This window comes from Lycorma delicatula, chromosome 7, assembly GCF_047948215.1.
Source record: "Lycorma delicatula isolate Av1 chromosome 7, ASM4794821v1, whole genome shotgun sequence".
NCBI classification, from domain to species: Eukaryota; Metazoa; Arthropoda; class Insecta; order Hemiptera; family Fulgoridae; genus Lycorma; species Lycorma delicatula.
This window is the reverse complement of record NC_134461.1, coordinates 19,510,651-19,534,164: the sequence shown is the minus strand read 5'-3', so window position 1 is coordinate 19,534,164 and position 23,514 is coordinate 19,510,651. Positions and strand designations below refer to the sequence as shown.

The window sequence follows — 23,514 nt, the reverse complement described above, 5'->3', positions numbered from 1 at the left end:
TATATATATATAATAAAATTAAAATTATAATAAATAAATAAAAAATAAAAATTAATGCTAATACATGGAGCTTGAGCCAACCACTGGCAACTAATACAACATCAATTAGAACCAGACATGTTAGAATCTTATTTTAATGCAATCAATAATTCAACCTTTTTAATTTCTGAAAGTTGACTATATTTTGGTAAATTTAGGACATTACTAAAACAATACATATCACTTTATAAAGGATCTCCATTCAAAATAATAACTTATGTAGGAATAAGACACTTACAGAAAATATCTTAATAAAAAGATATCTTTGTACAAGATAAGATAAAAATGTTTATTTCTTTAGAAATAAATTATAAAAAAGAAGCATTTCATGGAAAGCATTATAATCTCAATTAGTGAGGGATGTTCCTCCAGTCATCAATTGTATTATCCTTCTACTACCTACACTACAGTCTATTCTTTTTCTCTATTATCAGAAGCAAAACAAGTTGATGCAAAATTATACATACATTTTTGTTACAAAAGGTGTTTCACTGCAGATTAAAAAAAATTTAACAAATGAAAGAAAGAGTTTAAGAAAAGAAGCCTATAGTTCATAAAACACAACACTTTGTATGTTTTAAATTTTTTCCTTTAAAACATTTTGCTAAAACCCACAATGGATAGCTACAAATAAGATTTTTATTGTAACAATTAATTGTAAGAAATATGTTTTTCCACCTCAAATGCATTTTAATACTAACAGTGAAGCCTTAATTCTAGGCTCAATAAAATGCATCAGGTGCAAGTTGAAGCTGCTTTCAGGTATTAACTGATATATTTAAATGTCATCGTATGACCCACTAATTTGAAAAGGTTACACTAATAAAATGCACTCTATTCTTTCTATATTTTTCATTATTCTACATTAAACAAATAGTCATAGATTTTTAGCACCGTTTAATCTGTGGTAACTTAGTTAAATTTTTATATTTTATTATTACACAGAATATTTTTCAGCAGTATGATATCCATTTCAGATTTTTACATACTTCATATTTACTGCCAAAATATCTACAGTGTTAATATCATATCAACTGAAAAGTAACATTCTTATTTTATAATTACTACTGAATGTTAAGATAATATTTAAAATATATTCTCTAAAATTCAATTATTATTTAGTTGAATAAAAACATTCAAGAACAATTTTCAAACCCGACAACATACACTGCTTTTTTTTACACCAAGATTACCAATAAACCACTATTATTATTTGTACTAAATCATGAATGTGTTCCGTATAGATTTCTGTTCATTGATATCGGACTTATCAATTCTTCCAGGGTATTATTAAATATGTATTTTTATGTTGTGAATTATAATATTCCATCTGTGAATAATAAACACGAAAAGGAAGTAGTGCAAAAGACTTAAACAAACAAGACCCAAAAGAATTCTTCACCTGCAGTACAGAACTTGAAACAATTACCTTCACTGAATCATATATATAAATCCAAAATGAACTTTTTGATTTTCTGAGGTTTTTCTTATTTTTTTTTTTTCTGAATTTTTATGGGCATCGACTGCTAAGGTCATTAGCCCTCGTCATAATCTTTAAAAGAAACTACTATCACCATCTGGATCGTCATATGTAAGGGTGTAAAGGGCTCTTACATTTTATTTAAAAGCACAAAACTACACAAAACATTTAAGACATAAAGACGAGGACAATCACAAACACTTATGGGGTGTAAAGGGCCCCAATATTAAAATTTGAGATAGGTTCCCAAAAAACCATTAAATTAAAATTAAAATTAAAACTTATCCTACCATATCTTTCTTTCTTTCTTCTACGAGTCTCATTTATAGTTTATTTAAGCACCCTCGGGGCGACCAGAACCGCCGTTGAGCAGTATATCAGTCGCGCCAGGGTGCCGTGGCAGTTGAATCCTTCTTATAAACAGGCTATAGGCATGCACAGCGCACACCCACAGCCTCGCGCCCTCAATCCACCCTTGAGGGTCCCCCATGCCATCATCGGACACACCCCGACTCACTGCTCTTGAATGCAAGTGAGCCAAAATGGCCTAGGCAAGAGGGCTACCTCCCGTCACTATATGTGCCACGTTTCGAGACTCCCTTATGTATATATGCATACATTTAAAATTAAAATTAAACTTATCAATACCATTTTTTCTTTATATATATATAAGCTACCGCTTAGAGTTTCTTTTGTCACAACTTTAAACTTTCATTTTTATAGACTTTTAAGAAGTCCACTGGCGTGTAAAAATGCAACTATATTTTCTTCATTTCCATTATCCAGATCAGCAGTAATATTATTTCTAAAACGGAACCTCTTTCTGAGGTCCTCATATATGGCACACTCTTCTATAAGATGCTTGATTGTCAGTGTTTTATTACAAACACCGCACATCGGTCTCACTTCGCCGGTTAACAAATATAAATTTGTTAATCGCGTATGAACGATTCTAAGTCTGGTCACCGCTACTTGTTCACGGCGAGTCAACTTATAGTCGCTTTTCCATTTATAAGGAGAAGATTTTACTGTGTTTAATTTTGTATTTAATCTCCTCCATTCAGCATTCCACTTGTTTTTTACTATGTTTGTTAGACGGTTTTTAACATCTGCCACTCTTACAGGAAATGCATCCAAATCATCGCAGACTGTTGCCTTTCTGGCAGCTTCATCTGTGATTTCATTACCTGTAATACCAGCATGCCCCGGAGTCCATACAAATACGCATCGCTGTCCTCGTTGTTTTAGTACGTATAAAATGGACAGGATGTTTGCAATTAGGACATCCTTAATGTTCTTGTTCCGAATTGCGACGAGTGCACTTAATGAATCGGAACATATTAGCACTCTCTCTTCGCAATAGTGTTCAGTGTAGCGAAGAGCTTGCTGAATTGCAGTGAGTTCTGCCGTGTAGACACTGGCCACATCTGGCAGTCTCCAAAAGTGGGTTTCTTCATTTACATATATCGAACATCCAACACCATGTTCGGTTTTAGAACCGTCAGTATAAATTCTAATATGTTCTTCATAACTACTAACGGTTGCCAAAAATTTCTGCTGGATGATCACTGCTGGTTTCTTTTTTACTTCTCCTTGATAGAGATCCAAACTTGTATTAACCGCTGGCAAGAGCCATGGCGGTATTTCTCTAGTAGAAATTGCCAATGTATCTGGAATGGCAACTTCATATTTATTTCTTAATTCGTGGTACCTAATTCCGGCTGGTCTGGAATAGGTAGCACGACGTTCGTATAATGCAGCCATGGGATGATTCGTAAACAATTTATTATTTATATGAGCAGGGAAAGCCCATATATTTGCTGCATATCTTAACAAGAGGATCTCTCTTCTATAATGTAGTGGCATTATTCCGGCTTCAGACATCAGACTAGCCGCCGGACTTGTGCGGAAAGCACCTGTTGCGTATCTTATTCCGCTATTATGAACTACGTCTAACTTTCTTAAGTGCGACTTTCTAGCGGATACACTTTCTCGCGAAAGTGCGACTTTCTAGTCTAGTTTAGATTGAACCAATGCTTTATACAATCTCAATAATGTCTCTTTTTCTGAGCCCCAATTTAAGTTCGATAAACATTTTATAATGTTTAGGGCTCTTTTGCATCTATCACTCAAGTCCTGTATATGTAATCCCCATGTAAGGGATTTATCCAATACTAGTCCTAAATACCTTACGCTGTCTTTATATTGTATTGGATTATCATCAATTGTCAAAGCAGGACTTTGATGAGGAATTCTCTTCCTACAAAAGTGTACACAGCATGTTTTTTCTGGTGAGAATTGGAATCCATTATTCCTTGCAACTTCATTTAGAGCATTGATCGCTTGTTGCAATTTGTACCTCACCATAGCAGTCTTGTTGCTGGCATATACGATTGCCAGATCATCAACATAGACGCTTTTGCTGATTTCTACTGGAATGGCTAATATCAATTTATTAATGGCAATGGTAAACAAGGTACCGCTCAACGGCGAACCTTGCGGTATGCCATTTTCCAAGATTCTTTAACATGAATATTCATTGTTGACGCGTACTTGGAAGGTACGGTCATTCATGTAGTTGCTGAGCAGTATAGGCAGATTGCCACGAATGCCCCATTCATGTAACTGGAGCATTATACCATGACGCCAGGTCATATCGAAAGCCTTCTGAAGATCAAAGAAGACTCCGACACAATGTTTCCTTGTAATAAAGCTGTTATATATAATGTCCTCTAAGCTGATCATTTGATCAGTGGTAGAATGGTATTGTCGAAAACCTGCTTGATACGGTGATATCAAGTTTTCTTTTTCCAAAACCCAGACGAGTCGATTATTAATCATTTTTTCCAATATTTTCCCCATAGCACACGTCAAAGAAATAGCTATTGGGGTCTGTTAAATTTTTATTTTTCTTTGGTACTGGAACAACATGAGTTTTTTTCCACTGCTGCGGGTACGTTCCATCCCGCCATATTTTATTGTAAAGTTCTAATAATCTACACTTTGCAGTGGTATTCAGCTGCCTGATCATATTATAGTGGATTTCATCCGGACCAGCAGCTGTGTTGCCTGCTTTTTCCAACGCTTTCGTGAATTCTTCCATTTTAAATGGTACATTACATGAGTAATTATACTCAGATCTAAAATTTAGTAGACCTTCGAGTTCTTCTTTTTTGGTTCGAAAACCTTCCTCGTAGTTGGCCGTTTTGCTGGCCTTTTCGAAATGATTGGATAACAGCTCTGCAATTTCATATGGAGTATCTTTTATTTCATCTTCATCTTGAAGGCTAGTTATGGGAGTAAAATCATTACGCCCACAAATCGCCTTCACTTTCCTCCAAACATCTGATGCAGTAGTAGTTTTGTCGATGGATGACACGTATTGCTGCCAGGATCGTTTTTTCGAATCTATCATAAGACGTTCTGCATACGCCCTGTATTTCTTAAAGGCAACAAAATTTTCTATACTAGGACGCTTCTTAAAGGCGTTATACGCCCTTTTCTTTCTTTTTATAGCTTCACTTATTTCATCGTTCCACCATGGAACGGGTTTCTTTGTAAGTTTCCCAGATGTTTTGGGAATATATCTCGATGCCGACTCAATTATTGCATTTGTTATGGTGTCGACATTGTCTCCGATAACTCCAGTTGTTTCCGGGAGTATCGTTCTAGCTGTGAAGCTCGTCCAGTCTGCCTTTTCAAATAACCATCTTTTAGGGATGGGATATATTGTTCTTGTAACATCAGTTACAATTTGCACCGGGAAATGATCGCTTCCATGCAGATCGTCTATAACATGGAAGCTGTACCTCGGTGCTATCGATCCGCTTATAAGTGCAAGATCTATACAGGACGTCGATCCATCTCTGGCGTTGAAAAAGGTTCCTGATCCGTCGTTTAAAATAATAAGTTCTGAATTCATCAGGAACCCTTCCAGTTCTCTTCCACGGGGATCTACTCGATCTGATCCCCAAAGAGAATTATGAGCATTAAAGTCACCCACCAGTAAAACAGGTGGGGGAAGCTTGGAAATTAGTCTTGCTATGTCATCCTTATTCCAATCAAAATACGGCAAGTATATGCTGCAGACAGTGACCTCGAGCGGACGCTTCATTCTGACGGCGACCGCTTGTAGGTTTGTGTTTAGAACAACCGCTTCGGTGGTAGCTCTAGTCGATGTTAATATAGCTACTCCACCTCTAACTCTTATATTTGGCGGTTGATCTCGCCGAAATATATTGAATCCTTTTAATTTAAAATTTTCATTTCGGCGGAAATGTGTTTCTTGCAGACATATACAGATCGGGTCTACATCATGTACCAAGCGTTGGAGCTCATGGATGTTTGAAAAACATCCATTGATGTTCCACTGTACTATCGACTCACTAATTTTTAATTAAATTATTGTCTGGGTTTTCCTTTCGGCCATCCTTTTTTTCGCTTCTTCTCCATGTTGCGAACAGCAGCATGCTCGCGGAGAAGGTCGTCGCCTGTAAGGCTTCCGGTCTCCGTGTCGGAGACCACCGAAGCCGCCGACGACGACGGACATGGATCGGCGCCGGTTTCAGGCGCCGATTGAGAGGCGGCAACCTGGCCACTCCCCGACACGGGGATAGCACCGGTCACCGCCTGTGGGAGGGGGGACACTCGCCCCCCCTGTGTGATTTTTTGTGGCCTCTGGGGTTTAGAGGCCAACTCAGTTGCTGGAGGCTTTGGAGCCTCCATAACAGTCTCTGTAGGAGTCACCTTTTTCTTTTCATCAAGATTCTCACTGAGACGGATCTGACATTCTGGTTTTGCGTCCGTTTTCTTGAGAGTAAGAGCAACTTTCTGTGTTTTATCTTCAGGAGGCTGTACTAATATCTTTGGCTTTATTGGCTCTTTACTATTGAGAGGTTTCATTTTAATGTCTATAATTCTTTCAATCATATTAACCAAGGTCGGAGCAAGTTTACTTATGAATTGACCCTCATCGACAGCAACTGGAGCAGTGACAGGAGCGGCAGCCGCGGCCTGAGCGTAAGTTGTTGTTGCTCTAGGCTTACGGGCGTTAACTATCTTCTTTGCATCGAAGTAGCTGACCTTTTGCAGGGTTTTTACTTCCTGCACAGCTACTTCATCTTTGTAGTCAGGACAATTCCTTGATCTACAAGAATGCGCTCCTTTGCAATTAATACATGTAGGAGGCTCTTTACACGGCTCTCCCTCATGCACCTCTTCACTGCACACGCATATTTGCGGTCTTTCGCATCTAAGAGCGGTGTGACCAAACCGTTGGCACTTGAAGCACCTCATTGGCTGTGGGACAAATGCCCGCACATCCAAACGGTGAATCCCCGCTCTTATCTTTTCTGGCAAAGTAGGCCGGTTGAAAGTGAGGACATGAGAAGCTGAGGGCAAGACCTCACCGTTCCTTCTCATGTTCAGTCGACGGCACTCTATTACTCCTTGTGCTGTCAGTTCCTCTACAATCTCTTGCTCCGAACAATTTAAAAGATCCCGACAGACCACAACACCCCTTGAGGTGTTGAGCGTGCCGTGGGGATCAACGCGTACAGCTAGCTCTCCAATTTTCTTTAGTCCTAGAATCTTCTGAGACTGTATATCATTAACAGTCTCTACATGAAGTCCCGTAAAAGTTTTTCTTATTTCTTTAACAGGGCCTCCAGCACATTTGTTTATTTTCCGAGCGATGAGGAAAGGACTCACCCTCGAGAAATTACCTTCTTCCTTCGTAATAACCAAATATTTAGGTTTTGGAATGCTGCTCTTGAAAAAAGCTTTCTGCAAGCTTTTCCTAGCCTCAAACTCAATCCTCTTAATCTCTGTACTCTTTCGGCGTTTCGCTTCAGGCGAAACAGCCGGTTCTAAACGAGGGTGTTTGCATGAACCCTCTGCCACGTTTAATTGTTCAGTTTCCATGAACAAATAATCCCTTCTGTAGTAAGGCTAGCCACTGGGGTACACCCCCACTCCAGGGCTACCAACCCTGGAGGTCCGTTCCGGTACTCCGGTGGAACCGGCATATGTCCTGGCAGAGAGCAAATGCGCAGTCTCTGCACTGACTCCAGGCCCCTACACACCGAAGCTTTCAGGGCTCCCATGCTCCGAACATGGGCACCTTAACTACATGCTTGCCATCGCGGGGGGCATGTGGACGACGAAAGGTCTCCGTTACACCTGCAAATAACTTTGACCGTGGCCGCCACACCGCCAGCTCTAAGAGTGGTATGAATCCATTTCCAGAATCGTTTGTTATTCCATTTCCTGCAGGTAGCCAAAAATCCAGTCTGTTTAGTGACCTGAAGTTGGAACCAGGTCAAACTTAAAGCATAACCGAGGAATTTACTCGGAACCCCGTTAGCCAGCTATATGTAATGTACGAAAGTACAGCTGCTGCCGCCCTGGACGTGGAACATAGATGTTGTGTTCCAGACGTGGGGATTATCTACCTCAGGGCGGTTTTTCTTATTTTATCAAGACAGAGGATAGTTTTTCTGGTAAATAAGAAATTGATTATGTTTTTTTTTTATGTTATTTCATTATTTACATATTAAAATATTCATATAATAATAAAGAGAATATTAATACTGTTATTTATGTACATAAAATAATTCATAAGCTATCAATAACTACACTGAAATGAGAAGTAGAGTGATAAGAACAGAGAAGACTGTTAACACTTAAGTATAAATAAAGTGGAATGCTAAATGGTTATTGAAATAAATTTGTAAATAATATTACACTCAAAACCCATTAATAGAAATTTTGCTAAAAATCTAAAACTACATGGTACTTTCAATTGTTAAACAATCATCAACAGAGATAAAATTATAAATAACAATGAATGAAAAAACAAAGAAATATTAATTGAAAAATCAGTACTTACTACAAAACAATAATTTTAGAATAAAAAAAAAAATACAAACAAATTTTGTTTTTAAGACGATTCTAAAAGGAAGTGAAAATTCAGTAAAAAGAAAATTTAGCTTAAGTAACTAAGTTAAAACCTACCCAAGTATCTACTAGTAATTCTCACTCATATTCAATATAGAAATGGCGGCTAACAATAAATGCATTGAAGAAGAAACTGAATAATTAGTCTTGAAAGGTCCTTGATAAAAACAATTTCCATTAATTTGAGGGAAAGTAGTCGGTTATCATTTTTAATAATGTAATAAAAAAAATAAATAAACAGGTTACAAAATTTTATTACAAGAAATAAACAATTTCATGGCTGTTAATAAATTTATTTATCTATTATTACATATCATAAGTAAGAAATGTACTCATCGGCTCAATATTTACTACCCATCTTATTAAATTACTGTATTATTCAACCACAGGTATATTTGAGGGCAAATAAATTTATTGTTATACCTGTTACCTTGTTCTATCTACCTTGTCCTGTCTCTTTCTTATTTATAGCCCTCATGTATATCCTTAATCCTTAATATAAGTAAACAAAGATTTGCAAGTACATATGCTTGAGTAGTTGAATGTTATATATAAAATATAATTTTTCTAGATTTTCATATAATTGTGTAGGTAAATAAGAATTAGTTATCTTAAGTAATGTTTCTTAAACGGCATTGTTGAAAAATATAAGTTCAAAGTCATATACAATAGTCAACATTTTGATCACTAATATAGATTCTCGATTCTCTTTATTTTGGTAAGAATGCAACGTTTACATTCTGTTCCTTCTTTCATGAATTGATAAATGTTGATATTGTAATTCTGAAAGTTGTCACACTAACTGGAAATCAGCTGATTATTCAAGTGTTATGCTTTATAGTTATTATGCAGATAAACATCCATACATATGAATTTTTACGGCATAAAATAGTGTGGCTTTTTTATATTTCAATTGTATAATATTTTGAAAATAAAATTTTGGGGTTCAAAAAGTAAAAAAGAATTTTACTTTGAAAAAAAAACCAGCAAGAGTAATATTTTTTAGTATTGCACTAGTTTTCCACACATCTTTCTAAACAAAATGACAATATGATGCGGTTATTTTAAAGAATAAATAAATGATTTAACCATTAGGTTATATGCAAGTGTCTGCCTAACCTTGTACAAGTGTTACATAACCACTTTAAACTTCAATAAGAACACATCAATGCTGAGATATTTAACAAGGTTCTTTTTTAATTTGTCAATCTAAAATATTTATAACAAGAGGAATAAAACTCTTTAAAAACAACAATAATAATAAAAATACAGACTTTTAACAAAAATAAATTATAAAATATGTTAGTTATTTAATATTTGCTTTTCAGTATGAGCAAATTGAATGCAAAAACTTCAACTTAAAGGTAAGTATATGAATATGTTAATATCAAAGACTCATAACAAAGAGTACTAAATAAAAATTATACATAATACCACAAAAAAAGTAAAAAAGATGAAACGTAGGAAGATTATAATTTAATAACGATGAAGAAATACATTAGAGAACATGCTACATTCAAGTTATAAGAATAAGTAAATACTGCAAAAATCCGAAACTAAGTTCTTACTGTTTAAAGATATCAACTAGAACTGTGAAAAAAGTTATCAAAAAGTGCATTATGTATTTAATTAAAAAGTATATTTGAGATTTGAGATTTAAATAAAATAAATATGTAGAATTCATAGAATAACATTATACAATATATTAATAAGTATATAGAAGAAAAGTTAATGGATCTAGAACTAACACCTGTCTGGTTCTAAAGGAATAAAGGGTGTGAACGAGCAGCAAATAAGCAGTGTGTATGGACATTGAGACAAATGAATTAATAGTATAACAAAATAAAAATAAATTGAGAGTTTGAGCGTGGAGTGGCATACCTGTGGTCTCACCTGCGTCAGCGCCTCCATTCTCTGTTTTAATTCTTCCTCCATTTCCGGAAGTTTTGCGTATTGCGCTAATTTTTGTTCACAAAGTTCTAACTTCTCCTGTATTGCACGAGTTTTCTCCTCTTGCAGCTGACAAATACAAGTGCTCATTAAAAAGTTCAAATTTTAAATAAAAATACAACAAAATACAAAAATACAACAAATTAAATAAATATCTATCTATCTTTATATAAATAAACCATAGAATTTTACAGCACATCTTAGTAGAATTTAGAGAATTCTACTTCATAGAGTTCAATCATTATCACTTGACAATAAAATAAATGTTTATAAACTCAACTGAGTCACAAAGTAATGGCAGGATGCTTTCAGTACATATATAAAATTAATCTATAGAAATGGTAATCATATCAAAGGTTACTTTTTACCAGAGATGAAAATTACATTTTTTGTTTAAATTGATATCTTGTAGAATATAAATATACAATTTAATTAATCAGATTACAATTTAATTTATTTGATTCCAGTATGGCAGTGAAGTTTTATATATATATATATATATATATATATATATATAGGTCTCCACGCAGTAGAGACCTATACATATAAATCAAACTTTTTTTTTGTTTTTCTTCTTATAAAACATTTCTGTCAGCTTGAAAGATTATTTCTCTTCATAATTTTCCTATATCAAATATTAGCATTCAACATTTATGAATAAAATTATTCCATTAATAAACTGTCAATTAAACATGTAGGATGGATATAATAAATATTCTGAGATTCACTGAAAATTAGTGAAGAATATAAGAAAAAAACAAAAAACTGAAACCTTTAAAATAAAGTTATAAATTCATTCAATATTATTACTGCTACTAAAATATGAAGGAAAAGTTAAAAAGTAAAGGAAAATTTTTCTTTCCTGGCCAATCACTTAGCTGATAATACTGGCTGCTCTATTATAAAGCATATCCTTAAAATGTCAGTCCATCAAAAATATTATTTTTTTTTATTAATCTAATTGAATAAAAATCTAATTTAAATAAATTTTACATTTTATTCGGATAACCATAAAGGTAAACTGCACCTGCATCCTGGCCATACTTTTACATTTCACATGTATAACTAGGAATACGTATCACATTTGCATTTAATTTTTAACTAATACGTTCACGAAAACAATAAAAGTTTCTACACGATTATATTACTTTTATTTCATTTTAATGCTCGTAAGTTCTTTTATTGATGGAAATTGATTTTATGTTAACACCATGAATATAAACACCTGAATTTACAAACTTTTCATGCATTTGTATCAATATTTTAGACAGATCAACAGTCTGCATCGAAGATATAGGTATACACAATTGCAAAGGTTAATCCCTCTGTAAAAGGAACTAACTGATATTAAATAACATCTGTTGAGAATTAATAAAATTATGAGGATGTTAGAACAGTATGTGCTATGTAGAGTACATACTCTTAACATTCGGCCCTATTGAAATAGCTTGCCATATTGTTATCTTAATAGTGGGGTTGAAAAAGTAGAAATGATTACTCCAGTGTCCAACTAAACCAAGGGAGAAATGCTGTAATAAATTTTCTTAATTCGGAGGGGAAAGGAAACTTTTAGAATGTTTGTAGAACGAAGCAGCAATCTAGAGAGAATTGTTAGAATGAAAAGAGATTTATAAGTGAATTAATTGCTTTGAAAACATGAGATCTCTCAATCTGTGATGTAACAATGAACAAAAAGAACATCAAAGCAGTTATCAAATGATTCATGTTAATCACCAAATAAAAATTTACGAAATTACATACTGAATTAAATATGAGCTGTGGCTCAGTATTTTCGAATATCCATGATTCTTCAAATTTTTTAAATCTGTATGATTCATTTTTTAATGTGTAGATATTCATTCTTATAGAAATTCTTTTAAAAATTTCAAAGAAACTGTTACAAAGTTATAAAGATATGAAAGGTGTTATTTCTGACAAAAAATAATATTTATATTGAGACGTAGGTCCATCTCATAGAACCTGAGAATAACTGACAAAGTTTGGCTTAGAAAACATCCTTCATTTCCCACGACAAAGAATTCAAAACTGACTTTCTGCATGAAAACTGATGATGTTATTTTGGGAGATAGAAAGTATACTTATATGTAAAGCGAGAGTTCCGTAATAGTAATGTGGTGATTTTCACAAATTTTATCCTTGATTTTCAGCATCAGTTCATCAGTCACAAGGCTAGGCCGACCACTATGGTCTTCAGCATGAACATTATTGGTATGGCCAGTTTTAAACTGAATGCACCACTGCCCCACTCCACCTTCACTCATTATTCCATCTCCGAACACCTCACAAAGTTGCCGATGAATTTCAATTGGTTTGAGCTTTTTTGCCGGTAAAAAACTAATCACTGAACGCTCCTCACAACTCGCTGGATTTTCTATTGAAGTGCTCATTTCAATAATTCACAATGAACAAAGTAGAAAAATCACAGTCCACACGCTACGACAACTTGATGCATACTGAATGTAGAAACGTTTTGACGCCAAGATGGCGGCTCTATCCCCACACATCTCCACGCTAGGCACAAATCAAAGTTACTTTCTGGACCACCCTCATATATACATTTTACTGAAATTAATCTTTTAAGATTCATATTATTCCTCAGTACTGTTCAATTATTTAAATTCTATTAAATAAACGACATAGTACATAATATTGAGATAAGACATATCTTACCTTAATTTTTTATAAAAGTACTTTCCCAGGATCCTGCATCCACAGTCATGATTGAAATAATTTTGTTATTACATAATAAAATTCCAGTACTGGAATGTAAATGATTGAAGTTCTGGACAGCAGAATTTGTGTATCCATCCATAATAAATTTCATAATTTTCAAAAACCAATTTTGACAAATTACCAAATCATAGATAAATATGTTTTAATATAATTATAAAACTCAACAAGAACTGAAGATGCGGGATCCTGCGAAAATCAATTCTTGGAATTAATAAAGTATAATTTAAACTTATCTAGTTACTGTGTTTTGGTGGTTATATTTCATTAATATATATGTATATATCTGTTCAGAAGGCACAGCTTTTATTTCGATATTAAATTTATTTGTATTAATTAAATTCAATGTGAACTGTATTCAATCTATATATGGGAAAATAATATTTCTAAAAATACAATTAATAAATTTAATATTGTGGCATGAGGACTAACTACCTTAAGTTGTGCTTCTTTATGTTGCAATTCTTGCTCTAGTTTCTCATTGAGATCGTGCAGTGATGTAGATTCTCGTTGGGCATTTAAATACCTTTTTTCTAATGTTGCTATTCTCTCTTCCTGAAATTTTGCAAGTAAAATTAAATGCATTACTCCCTTAAAAATTAATAATTATTCTATAATACCTTCAAAAAAGTTGAATTCATGAGATAAATCATTCTGTTTTTCTAATCAATAAATTCAAGTACAAAATGATAAATGCTGGTAAAATAAGATAAATAAAGTTAAAGTAAATAAAGTTTTCTTTTTCTAGTCTTTAATCTGCATAATTAAAATACTGAATGCTCAGACATAAATTGATAAATTCTTTAAATAACATTATAATATGATTAAAAAATTTTATTATTTTAATATGTAACACATTAATTTAAGGAAAAACATATTAAAAGTATATTTTTTAACTTATTTATGAGTTGGATGATTTTATTACAGTTTATAATGTAATGACCAAATATATATTTATTACACATTGCATCTTTATATCTGTGAATTGGATACTATTTTTATTTAGCTTTATTTGCAGGAGTAAGTGAAGGTATTGCAAGACAATTTTCATCAAAGTAAAATAACTATTTCTGTTTGAAAGCAAACGCACCACCAAAGAATAATTTATACATTTTTTACTTCTCCAAATTTAATAATAATTACATTTTCCTTTCAGTCTTTATATTGATCTTTAATATTAATAGAACATACATAGAATATTTTATATATATATATATACACACATTGATCTGGCTTTTTACTGGCGACAAAACTTTGCACAAATAATTCAGTAGACAATTTTTTCAGCAAAAGTAAGAATTATGAACTAGTATTGCAACAAATATTATTTTACTTTAATTAAAATATAAAATTTTATTTTCAAATTTATTTTAATGAATTATAGTTATTTGTAATGAGCTGATGATTGGTCCTAATACTTCCTTGTCAAAAGTAATATTCACTGCAATAAATACAAAGATGTATGTATGGCATGATATCTGGATTTTTTTTTTATGTCTGATATTTAAATACTTTTTGGTATTTCAGGAATCTGAGTATTCATCCATCACTATTTTGAACTTATCTGTTTGCTTCCAGTGTGACACTGCTACCCATGATGCAATCAATATTTATGAAAGAATTAAAGTAGATAATTACACAATAATAGGTTAGCTGTAGCATATCAAAATAGCATATAATAAATAGCTGTAGCATATCGAAAAGTTACTAAAAATGAACAGATAAAAAAAAATAATAATAAGCCTGGATTTATAATGGTGCAGCAAGTATCATAAAATTAATATACTTGTGTTCCATAGTACTGGTAATGAACAAGAAACCTATTTTCAAGTTTTTCTTTTCTTATTTTAAAAGAAAAACAACTTGAAACATACTGGATGCTTAACACAAAAATTATTTTCTTATACTTGTGATTATTCCCTTTCACCGTAACATATTTGAGTTCCACATACTTTAATCTCTCTGAAATAAGAATGTATTTGTGCAAAGCAATTAACCACCACTGCCATAAGAAATAATAACAGAAATGCACACTTTTGGACACACTCATCAAAATTTCCATTACCTTATACTACCCAGCTCTTTATCATCTTTCTCTTTTAGAAAATTACTTCAAGAATCCTTCCAGAGAAACCAAGATGTAATTTAAGTCTAAAATCACTGTTAAAAATAATATGGTTTGGAAGGAGAGTTTATAAATCTTCAGGATAACTGACCTGTTTAAAACAGTGTGGCAAAATTAAAAGGTAACTTTGTGAACTTAAATATCCCTAATATCTGTGTGCACAGACAAAAGACTTATCACTGTTACAACCAGTAAACTACTGGAATGATTTTGACAAATCAGTATAAGTAGATAGGTAAGAATAATGTGAAAGCACTGTTTGTTTTACTACAAAATATTTTAAAAGGAGGAAAAATTTTCAATATTAAATTTGCTTCATAAATAAACTGAATAAGCAATGACATCCTTTCATAAAGGATATTTATTTCGGTCTACTTGTAACATGAACCCATTGGAAGGGATCAGTTAAAACTGTAGCTCGTAGTATCCTAGGAAAACTAGTCTCTTAAGTAAACAACAAAACAAAGAATATATATAGCTGCAGTATGAATTTATCAGTTTAATTTATGGAAACCATTGACACAGATTAACTATAATAGATTTGAAATCATCTTGTGGGTGAAGGTCAAATGTGTATGTCCAGTACATCACCAAACCCGTCACTAACTAAGCATCAGAAATTAAGATTATCTCATTCTAAAAATTGTGTCTTTTCATATATTTTGTGAATGAATACTTAATTTCTTTTTGTACTGTTATTGAATAACAATCACATACAGAGGCAAACCTTTTGTTAAATAAAAAAACTGGCATAATTATCATTTATACTATTCAGTTTAATTGTTATTTTAAATAGTCTACCTTTCAAATAGTCTACTATTTCAAGCCATTGTTACATCATATTTGTCACTACTGCATACACAACTTTAGTTTTGTAATATAGTTTCAACCAGTTCAGATTATGGTTTTATATCAATCGAACATGCAGTTTCTTTGGCTGATCTTTAATTATGAAAGTTACATTATTTTAACTGTATAAGCGTATAAAAATGTTAACATGGCAGCAAAGAGTCTTCATCTTCAGAAACAATCTAAAAAATGATTTGTAGGGAACATAATTATTTAAAAGAACCTGTCAGAGCAAAGAACTTTGTGCTACTATTTATGAGGTTTTTAATGCCACACAGGAATGACTGCAACCATGTGCTGCATTCGTGCATACAGTAAAAAACGTTTTGTCAAGAAAGTAATGAAAATGCATCAGTACAAGGCAAATTATATGAACATTCTTTTGAATCGCCTCAAAAAAAAAAAATTATTTGTATTAACTGGGTAACCGATCTGGATGATTTTAATTAAGATATAGTTTGTCATTCGATTCAAGAATTTTATAATAGAAAAGAGTAACGACATGCAGTAAAATTGGATATTCTCAAAAGAATAAATAAATTTTACCAGCAGTGTATATTCTACAAGAAAAATTGTCAGACAACAGGGTTAAAACTAAATAAATTTTACCAGCAGTGTGTAGTCTATATGGAAATTTTTCAATAGGACAATAGGGTTCTGATTTTGTAATTGTAATGATGGCAGAAAATTTTTGATGGAGAGATCTAACATTGTTCTTGCTCGGGTAAACTTTTTAAGGAAAATGCACAAAATTAGATTTAAAAAATAATTCTTGACCAAAAATTTACCAAGATGAAACGTGGGTAAACCAGAACCATTCAGAAAATACATCTGGAATAATTCAACAAGCAGTGATGGCCTTAAGATTCTGGTTGGGAAAGGATCCTGTTTAATTATACGCCACAATGATTGTTATAAACTTGGTTTTATAAAACACTGTGCTCTTGTTTTTCAGTCAAAGTATATAGGGGAATTCGGCAAAGAAATGAACGGTAATCCATTTAGAGAATGGTGCGTAAATTTGTTGCAATCTTTGGAAGAAGGCCGTGTTATCGTGATGGATAACATCAGCTATCATTCTGCTTAAAGAGAAAGTGTCAGCTTGACAACACTGCAACAAAAATGGGGCATGAAGTTATTTGATTACCATCCTACAACTGCCAGTATAACTTAATCAAGCTAATTTGGGCACAGATAAAAGGTGTGGTGGAAAAAGTATATTTCAAATAAATAATGTAAAAATGTTACTGGAGGATGCCAAAAACCACATAACAATAGGTGACTGGAGAAAATGCATTAGACATGCAGAAAACCTTCAAATAGAAGATTTTCATGATGAAGGATTGTTGGGATGACCACTTACTACAACACAGTGTGAACTTACAAGAAGATGATGGTGACGAAAATACAACAGATTTATCAGATGATGAAAACTTATAATTTATTTCAGGTGATATTGACTTTAAGATTATAATTAATTTAGACTCTATGTAAAGTTTTACACATTGTTCAGGTAAAAAGGGTCCATATTTAAATTTAGCCATAAAATTTCCAAATTTTTGAAAATGTGGGAAAATTAGGGAAATATTTTATGTAAAATAAAAGGTTGTAGATGTGAGATAGTAACTTCTAGAGTTGTAAATAATGAAATTTTATTAAAACAGTTTTATTGTATTATTCTGTTTTCATAATTATACAAGAAGTTTGGCCAAAAAATGCTCAGATTTAGTAGAGACTAAATTGTAATGTAATTTTTACATGTAAAAGTTTTCCTGTATATACAACACAGATAAACACAATAGTAAAATATATAAAAGATATTCATCTATATTGTAGAATAGAATATAATACCTGATCTCCTTTTTGAGCAACATTTTCCATTAAATCTCTTTGAAGTTTTGAATTTGTATCTTGAGCTTTAACTAATTCCTTCTGCGCTTTTGAAAGATTCTCTTCTAATTCTGATACACGGCTGCTCAATTCTGAGACACGTCGCTGCCATGTCGTCAATTCTCCGCTCTAAAACAATTAAGAAGAAAACAGTTTTACTCTTAATAAAATTTAAATGATTCATCACCAAATACTTATAGAGAAAAAAAGCCTTGCTGAAATAATGAAATTATCTGAAAGAAAAATAAAAAACCCAAAATATACAGTTCACAGTTAATCGAAACAAATCTTACAAAAAAAAACTTTAATTAGTTTTTTCGTTTATCTACACTAAAATTCTAAATTTGTCTGTCTAAATCTTATTATCAAAGGTATATAAAACAAGAAAAAAACTAATTCTACCTGATCATTATAAAAGAAATTATTAAACAATACATCAGATTACCTTTAAAATTGATGCTAAGTTATTTCTAAATAATTTCATAACTTTTGTACTGGTAAATAAAACAATTAAACAACAATTTGTCATCTTTCATCAATAACAATTTTTCTATTTGTTTTTTTAAGTGAGGTTAGAACTTTTTTACAACCTCACAAATGAAAAATTACAATGGACATAAAATGTATTATTTTAACTTTTTACGAAAACAGTTATTCATTAAATTAATCTTATCTAAATTAAATGTCAAAAATTAAAAGTGGAATACAAAGAAAAGGCACTGCTTCATTACAGAAAGAATAAAGACAATATAGCCTAATTATTATTATTGGTATTAACATACTCGTCTATGTAGAAGATACAGTAAAAGATTTGGACAAAATTTGACTCCAGTTAATTAATTTAGTAACAATGTAGGAGATAAAAAATGTGGGGTGTACTTTCTATTTGGTAAATAAAAAATATTACAAAACCCTCACAAGTTAAATTCACATGGTAGCATCTGATCAAAAGTGAATATGTGACTTTACAGCAAAAGAACATTTTTGTTTACTCTCCTAATAGTTACAAAGATAAACCAAACACTAGATAAACCAAACATTTGAAACCCTGGTGTGAAGGGTAAATTTGAGCTAACTTTACGCTTAAATCAAAATAGGTAATATTAATTTATAAATGACAGCAAAATATAAAAATATATTCGCAATACTTTCAAGAAAACAAAAATTAAGTGTCTCCTAATAATAAGTACCCTTGTAATTCCTTTTATAATAACATACAAGCAGGCTTTATTTAATACTGCATTAAAGAATAGTATGTAGTTTTCCCAAAATAAAACTTGAATAAACAATCCATAATACTTCATACTTTAATATTGTTAATACTTTTAATTTCTAATTCTGTTATTAGTAAATAATCATCTATTGTTAATGAATCACCCCTTTAATATGGATTTTTCTAAGTCATCTCTATCAGTTTTGTTCAATGATCGAGACGGATTTTATTTTAAACAAAAAAAAATAATAATACATGATAAATAGATACAAATAAAATAATAAAAAGACTGATTAAATAATCAATTTCTTCTAAAAAAAATTAAAATTAAAATTAAAAATTAACAGACATTTATAATCAATTACCATAGTAACTAAAGTCTTTTTAAACAGTTTTTCCCAATTTTAAATTTATATAAATTGAAAAAACTTGGAGTAGAAAATAAGTTTCTAAACAGAAGAAAAGGATCTTTAAATTTTTAACTAAAAGATTAACCAATGAATTTTAAAAATATGACCGAACAGTTTAATGTACACTGAATTTAAAATAACAGAAAAACATGAGTAAACATATAAAAATGGTAAGTTAATCATTTTATTACGATTTTATTATATAACATTTCCAAAACAAGAAATTATTTTTACAAGAAAGTAATTAAGCTACAGTTACAAGAACATGTTATTCATATTGTATAATCAGAGGTTCAATTACTATATTCAATATTTTCTTCATAAGACAAGAGAAAATTGAAAAAATAACTGCAGTTATAGAGAAAACTATAGTTATAAAGAATTAAATTAAAAAAATAAATGTTGAAGGACTTACAAGTTTCTATCATAGAAAAACCCCATAATGTAGGAAAATGTAATATTTCCTTTTCTTTATATAAATTTAATAAAAATAAAAAATACTTTTAATTAAATATATCCCAACCTCCATGGTGCAATTCTGATGTCTGTTTGCTATTGTGAAGGTTCTATTCAAATTCCATTTGGACTTGCTTCATACACTGTAAATGTTTATAAATAGCATTTCTATAAACAAGCCTTTCACAAGCTTCCAGGGGTGAATTAATCATAATAGATACAATTATTTTTTAAAGAATGTTTTTATTTAAAATCTACTAAAAAAATAAAAATTTTTACATTATTAACAAATAATGTTAAAAATTAAATTGTGGGCGCTCATCTTTGATAACTGCCTTAATGTTTCTCACTAAGTGTAACTACATATATTTTTATTTTATATTTTTAGTTTTACAAAACGTGTTTTGTGTTTGATTCATTTACTGAAGCATAAACAATCAAACATGAATTTAATCATACTTTTAGTTTCAAAAATATGCATTTTTTCTTAATCTGAACTCCATTTAAAAACTGATTTTTTTTGTAATTTCATTAATTAGCAATTAACTGATATCATAAATGTCACTAAAAATAAATCTACATATAAAATTTCAAGTTTGTTGGATAATGGCAAAAAACTGATCACAAGAGTTGATCCACAAAGGAAGACAATATTAAATAAAAGCAGTGCAGTATAGTTAACAGCTTTTTAACATAGAGTTTTAAGCTTTTAGCGGGTTTTTTGAGATTTGATGCATATATGGGAGCAAGTTTTTTTAAAAATAACATGCTTCCTCCTTATGATGGCTCACCAATTTCTAAGTAATATAAAAGAGAAAAGAAGTTACATAAAAATGAACATATATACAGAACACAAAATTATTAAACAACTCAAAATCATTTTTTCACATATCTAAAATGTAACTGCACAATAATATTGATTTTACATAACCAAAGTCTACATATGCTCAAAAACAATTAATTAAAATCATAAACCTTAATAAAAGCAAATAAAATAAAAATTCTAAACTGTAATACACATAAGAGTAAACAGGCACACAAATATATGTGCCCAATGATAAATAAAAAAAAAACATTTGTAAATTTTTAAATAAATAAAAATATCTTACATCTTTTCATATATAATTGAAATTTGAACAAAAAATAACTAAAATTACAAATTACAATAACTGACAAATAAAAATGATTATTTTAATTATTACCTGTTTTTGTATGGTGTCTTGTAATTCTATGACACGAGCAACTTCAGAATCCGGTTCAATGGCACCATTAGACAGCCGCTGCTGTCAATGACAACACAAACATCCAACAAACATTCAACACCAATAACAACAAAGCAACAACAACAAACAAAAGAAATAAACAATAACAATTTATGCCATCCTCAGTCCAATCTTGTTTTCAGATCAAATTGTTCATAGAGGCAAAAGGTTAATAAAGGCAAAAAGATCATTTATATGCTAACAAACAATGGATTGATTGCTTGATCTCCCTAATGTAGTTAAACAAATAGAAAATTGGAAAATCTTTAAGTATACTGTTTTTTAAGCAAAGTCTGTTCAATTTGTTTGATCATCTTGTTTTCTAAACCTAAATCTCAATCTTCAATTCAGTAATACTCACCTACAAATTCATTTTTCATTATCTATTTTCCTTAAAAATAAGATTAGCACTTCTAATTAAATCATAAAAATGGTTTATGTTCAATGATTCAAAACAAATTTTTTGTACGCATAAAGGGAATTACCCCCTTATGCTATATGTAGATTAAAATAACAGTACTGATGAATTCTGTTGTGCAAGTTTTACTAAATTTGGCATACAATATGATTTGATAAAATATCTGAAAAGCTAATCCCCAATCACAAGTGAGCTAGGAAGTTGTTCTTTAGTATTAATTAGATTTCAGTACGAGAATAGATTTCTGGTACTATTTTGTTACTTTATTGCTGAATATAATTTTCAATTTAAATACATAAAATATACAATAGAAACATTCAAAAAATGAAAAACAAATCATTTCAAAATAACACCTCTTGTAATAAAATGTAATAATTGAACTGAGGATAGCAGACATTTTAATAACAATTAATATATAAAAGAAGCAATACAGATGATTGAATAATGAATAATAGTAATTCTTACAAAATAATAATATTAAATAAATAAATTAAATAAATTTCCAAAGTGCTTTAAATAATACATTATATACCAGCAACTGTTTTAAAAACAAATAATAGAGATACATAATTATGTGCAACAACATACAAAAATATAATACATAATTCGTTTTCATTATTAAAAACAAAAACAATTATAATAAGAATAGTAAAAGCATTCATTCTTGGCTACAATGAGCATCGTGCCATGTCATTTTATGCATTTATAAAACATTATGCATCAACATTATGTATGTATACTTGCATATTACAACTCTGTACATAACATTATGTATGTAATTATATTATTATTAAACCCTGGATGTAAAAAATATTACACAAAATACATATTATTCCAGGAAAGCTATATTAAAGCCAACATTTCACATGTCATGTGAAATTTCCTGTATAAGTTGATTTTCAGAACAAACATTTTAAGAAAGACATAACGTGTATAAATAAAATGTTCCTTTCCTGTGGATTTTTTTGCCATAATGCTTAATTATTTATGTAAATGTTGGATCTGATTATTAATACGATTTGGAAATCTGGATTACAAAGTTATTATCAGCAAGAGTTATTAGTCCTAGAATCTCCGCTGAAATTTCTTTTTAGGTCTAAAATTTCTTTCAAACCTATCCAGGATCACCAAGTGGAGACAAGTGTTGAAAAGCACTGAATGAGAAAACAATTGATCGGGAAGGAACAACATCAAAAATTAAGTTCAAAGGAGAAATTTTACAGCTATTCAGCATTCAGACAGGTGTAAGGCAAGGAGAGGCCCCCCCATCACCGCTTCTTTTCAATGTGGTCTTGGAGAAGGTCATTAGGGAATGGAGGAAAATCTGTGAAAAGAAAATTTGAAATGTTGGATTAGGCTATGCTAAAGAAAATCTGAACATAAATTGTATCGCTTTTGCAATCCTAATACAGGACATAAAAACAACAGAGGAACTATTGAACATCTTGATGGAGTTGGCTGAAAAGACAGGTAGGTATAAGCTAAGAATATCTATTGATAAAACTGAGTACATGACCAACATTAGGCATTCACCAAATTATTTAGTAACAAACCTTGGTTACACGAGACATAAATAAACTTAAGAAGGCCAACTGCTCATGCCACAGCAGTTAGGTCTGCAGTGCTGTATGCTATGGAGTGCAAAACTCTAAACAGAGAAGAAATTGACAAACTGGAGTTGGCTGAAAGTATAAAATACTAAGAAAGCTACTCA

At 31.1% G+C, this 23,514-nt stretch overlaps 1 protein-coding gene across 4 annotated transcripts in view; it reads right to left on the bottom strand.

Moving 5' to 3' along the window:
* Nucleotides 1-23,514, bottom strand: part of Liprin-alpha (PTPRF interacting protein alpha) — a 681,298-nt gene that overhangs the window by 101,994 nt on the left and 555,790 nt on the right. For 3 of the 4 annotated variants that reach the window (XM_075371365.1, XM_075371367.1, XM_075371368.1), the window contains 4 exons: nucleotides 21,323-21,403; nucleotides 18,003-18,170; nucleotides 13,613-13,732; nucleotides 10,358-10,495 (listed from right to left, as the gene is read on the bottom strand). In XM_075371365.1, coding sequence (XP_075227480.1) covers nucleotides 10,358-10,495; nucleotides 13,613-13,732; nucleotides 18,003-18,170; nucleotides 21,323-21,403 — 507 coding nt within the window. The remainder of the gene's footprint in view (nucleotides 1-10,357; nucleotides 10,496-13,612; nucleotides 13,733-18,002; nucleotides 18,171-21,322; nucleotides 21,404-23,514) is intronic. The other variant, XM_075371369.1, reaches the window with a different exon arrangement.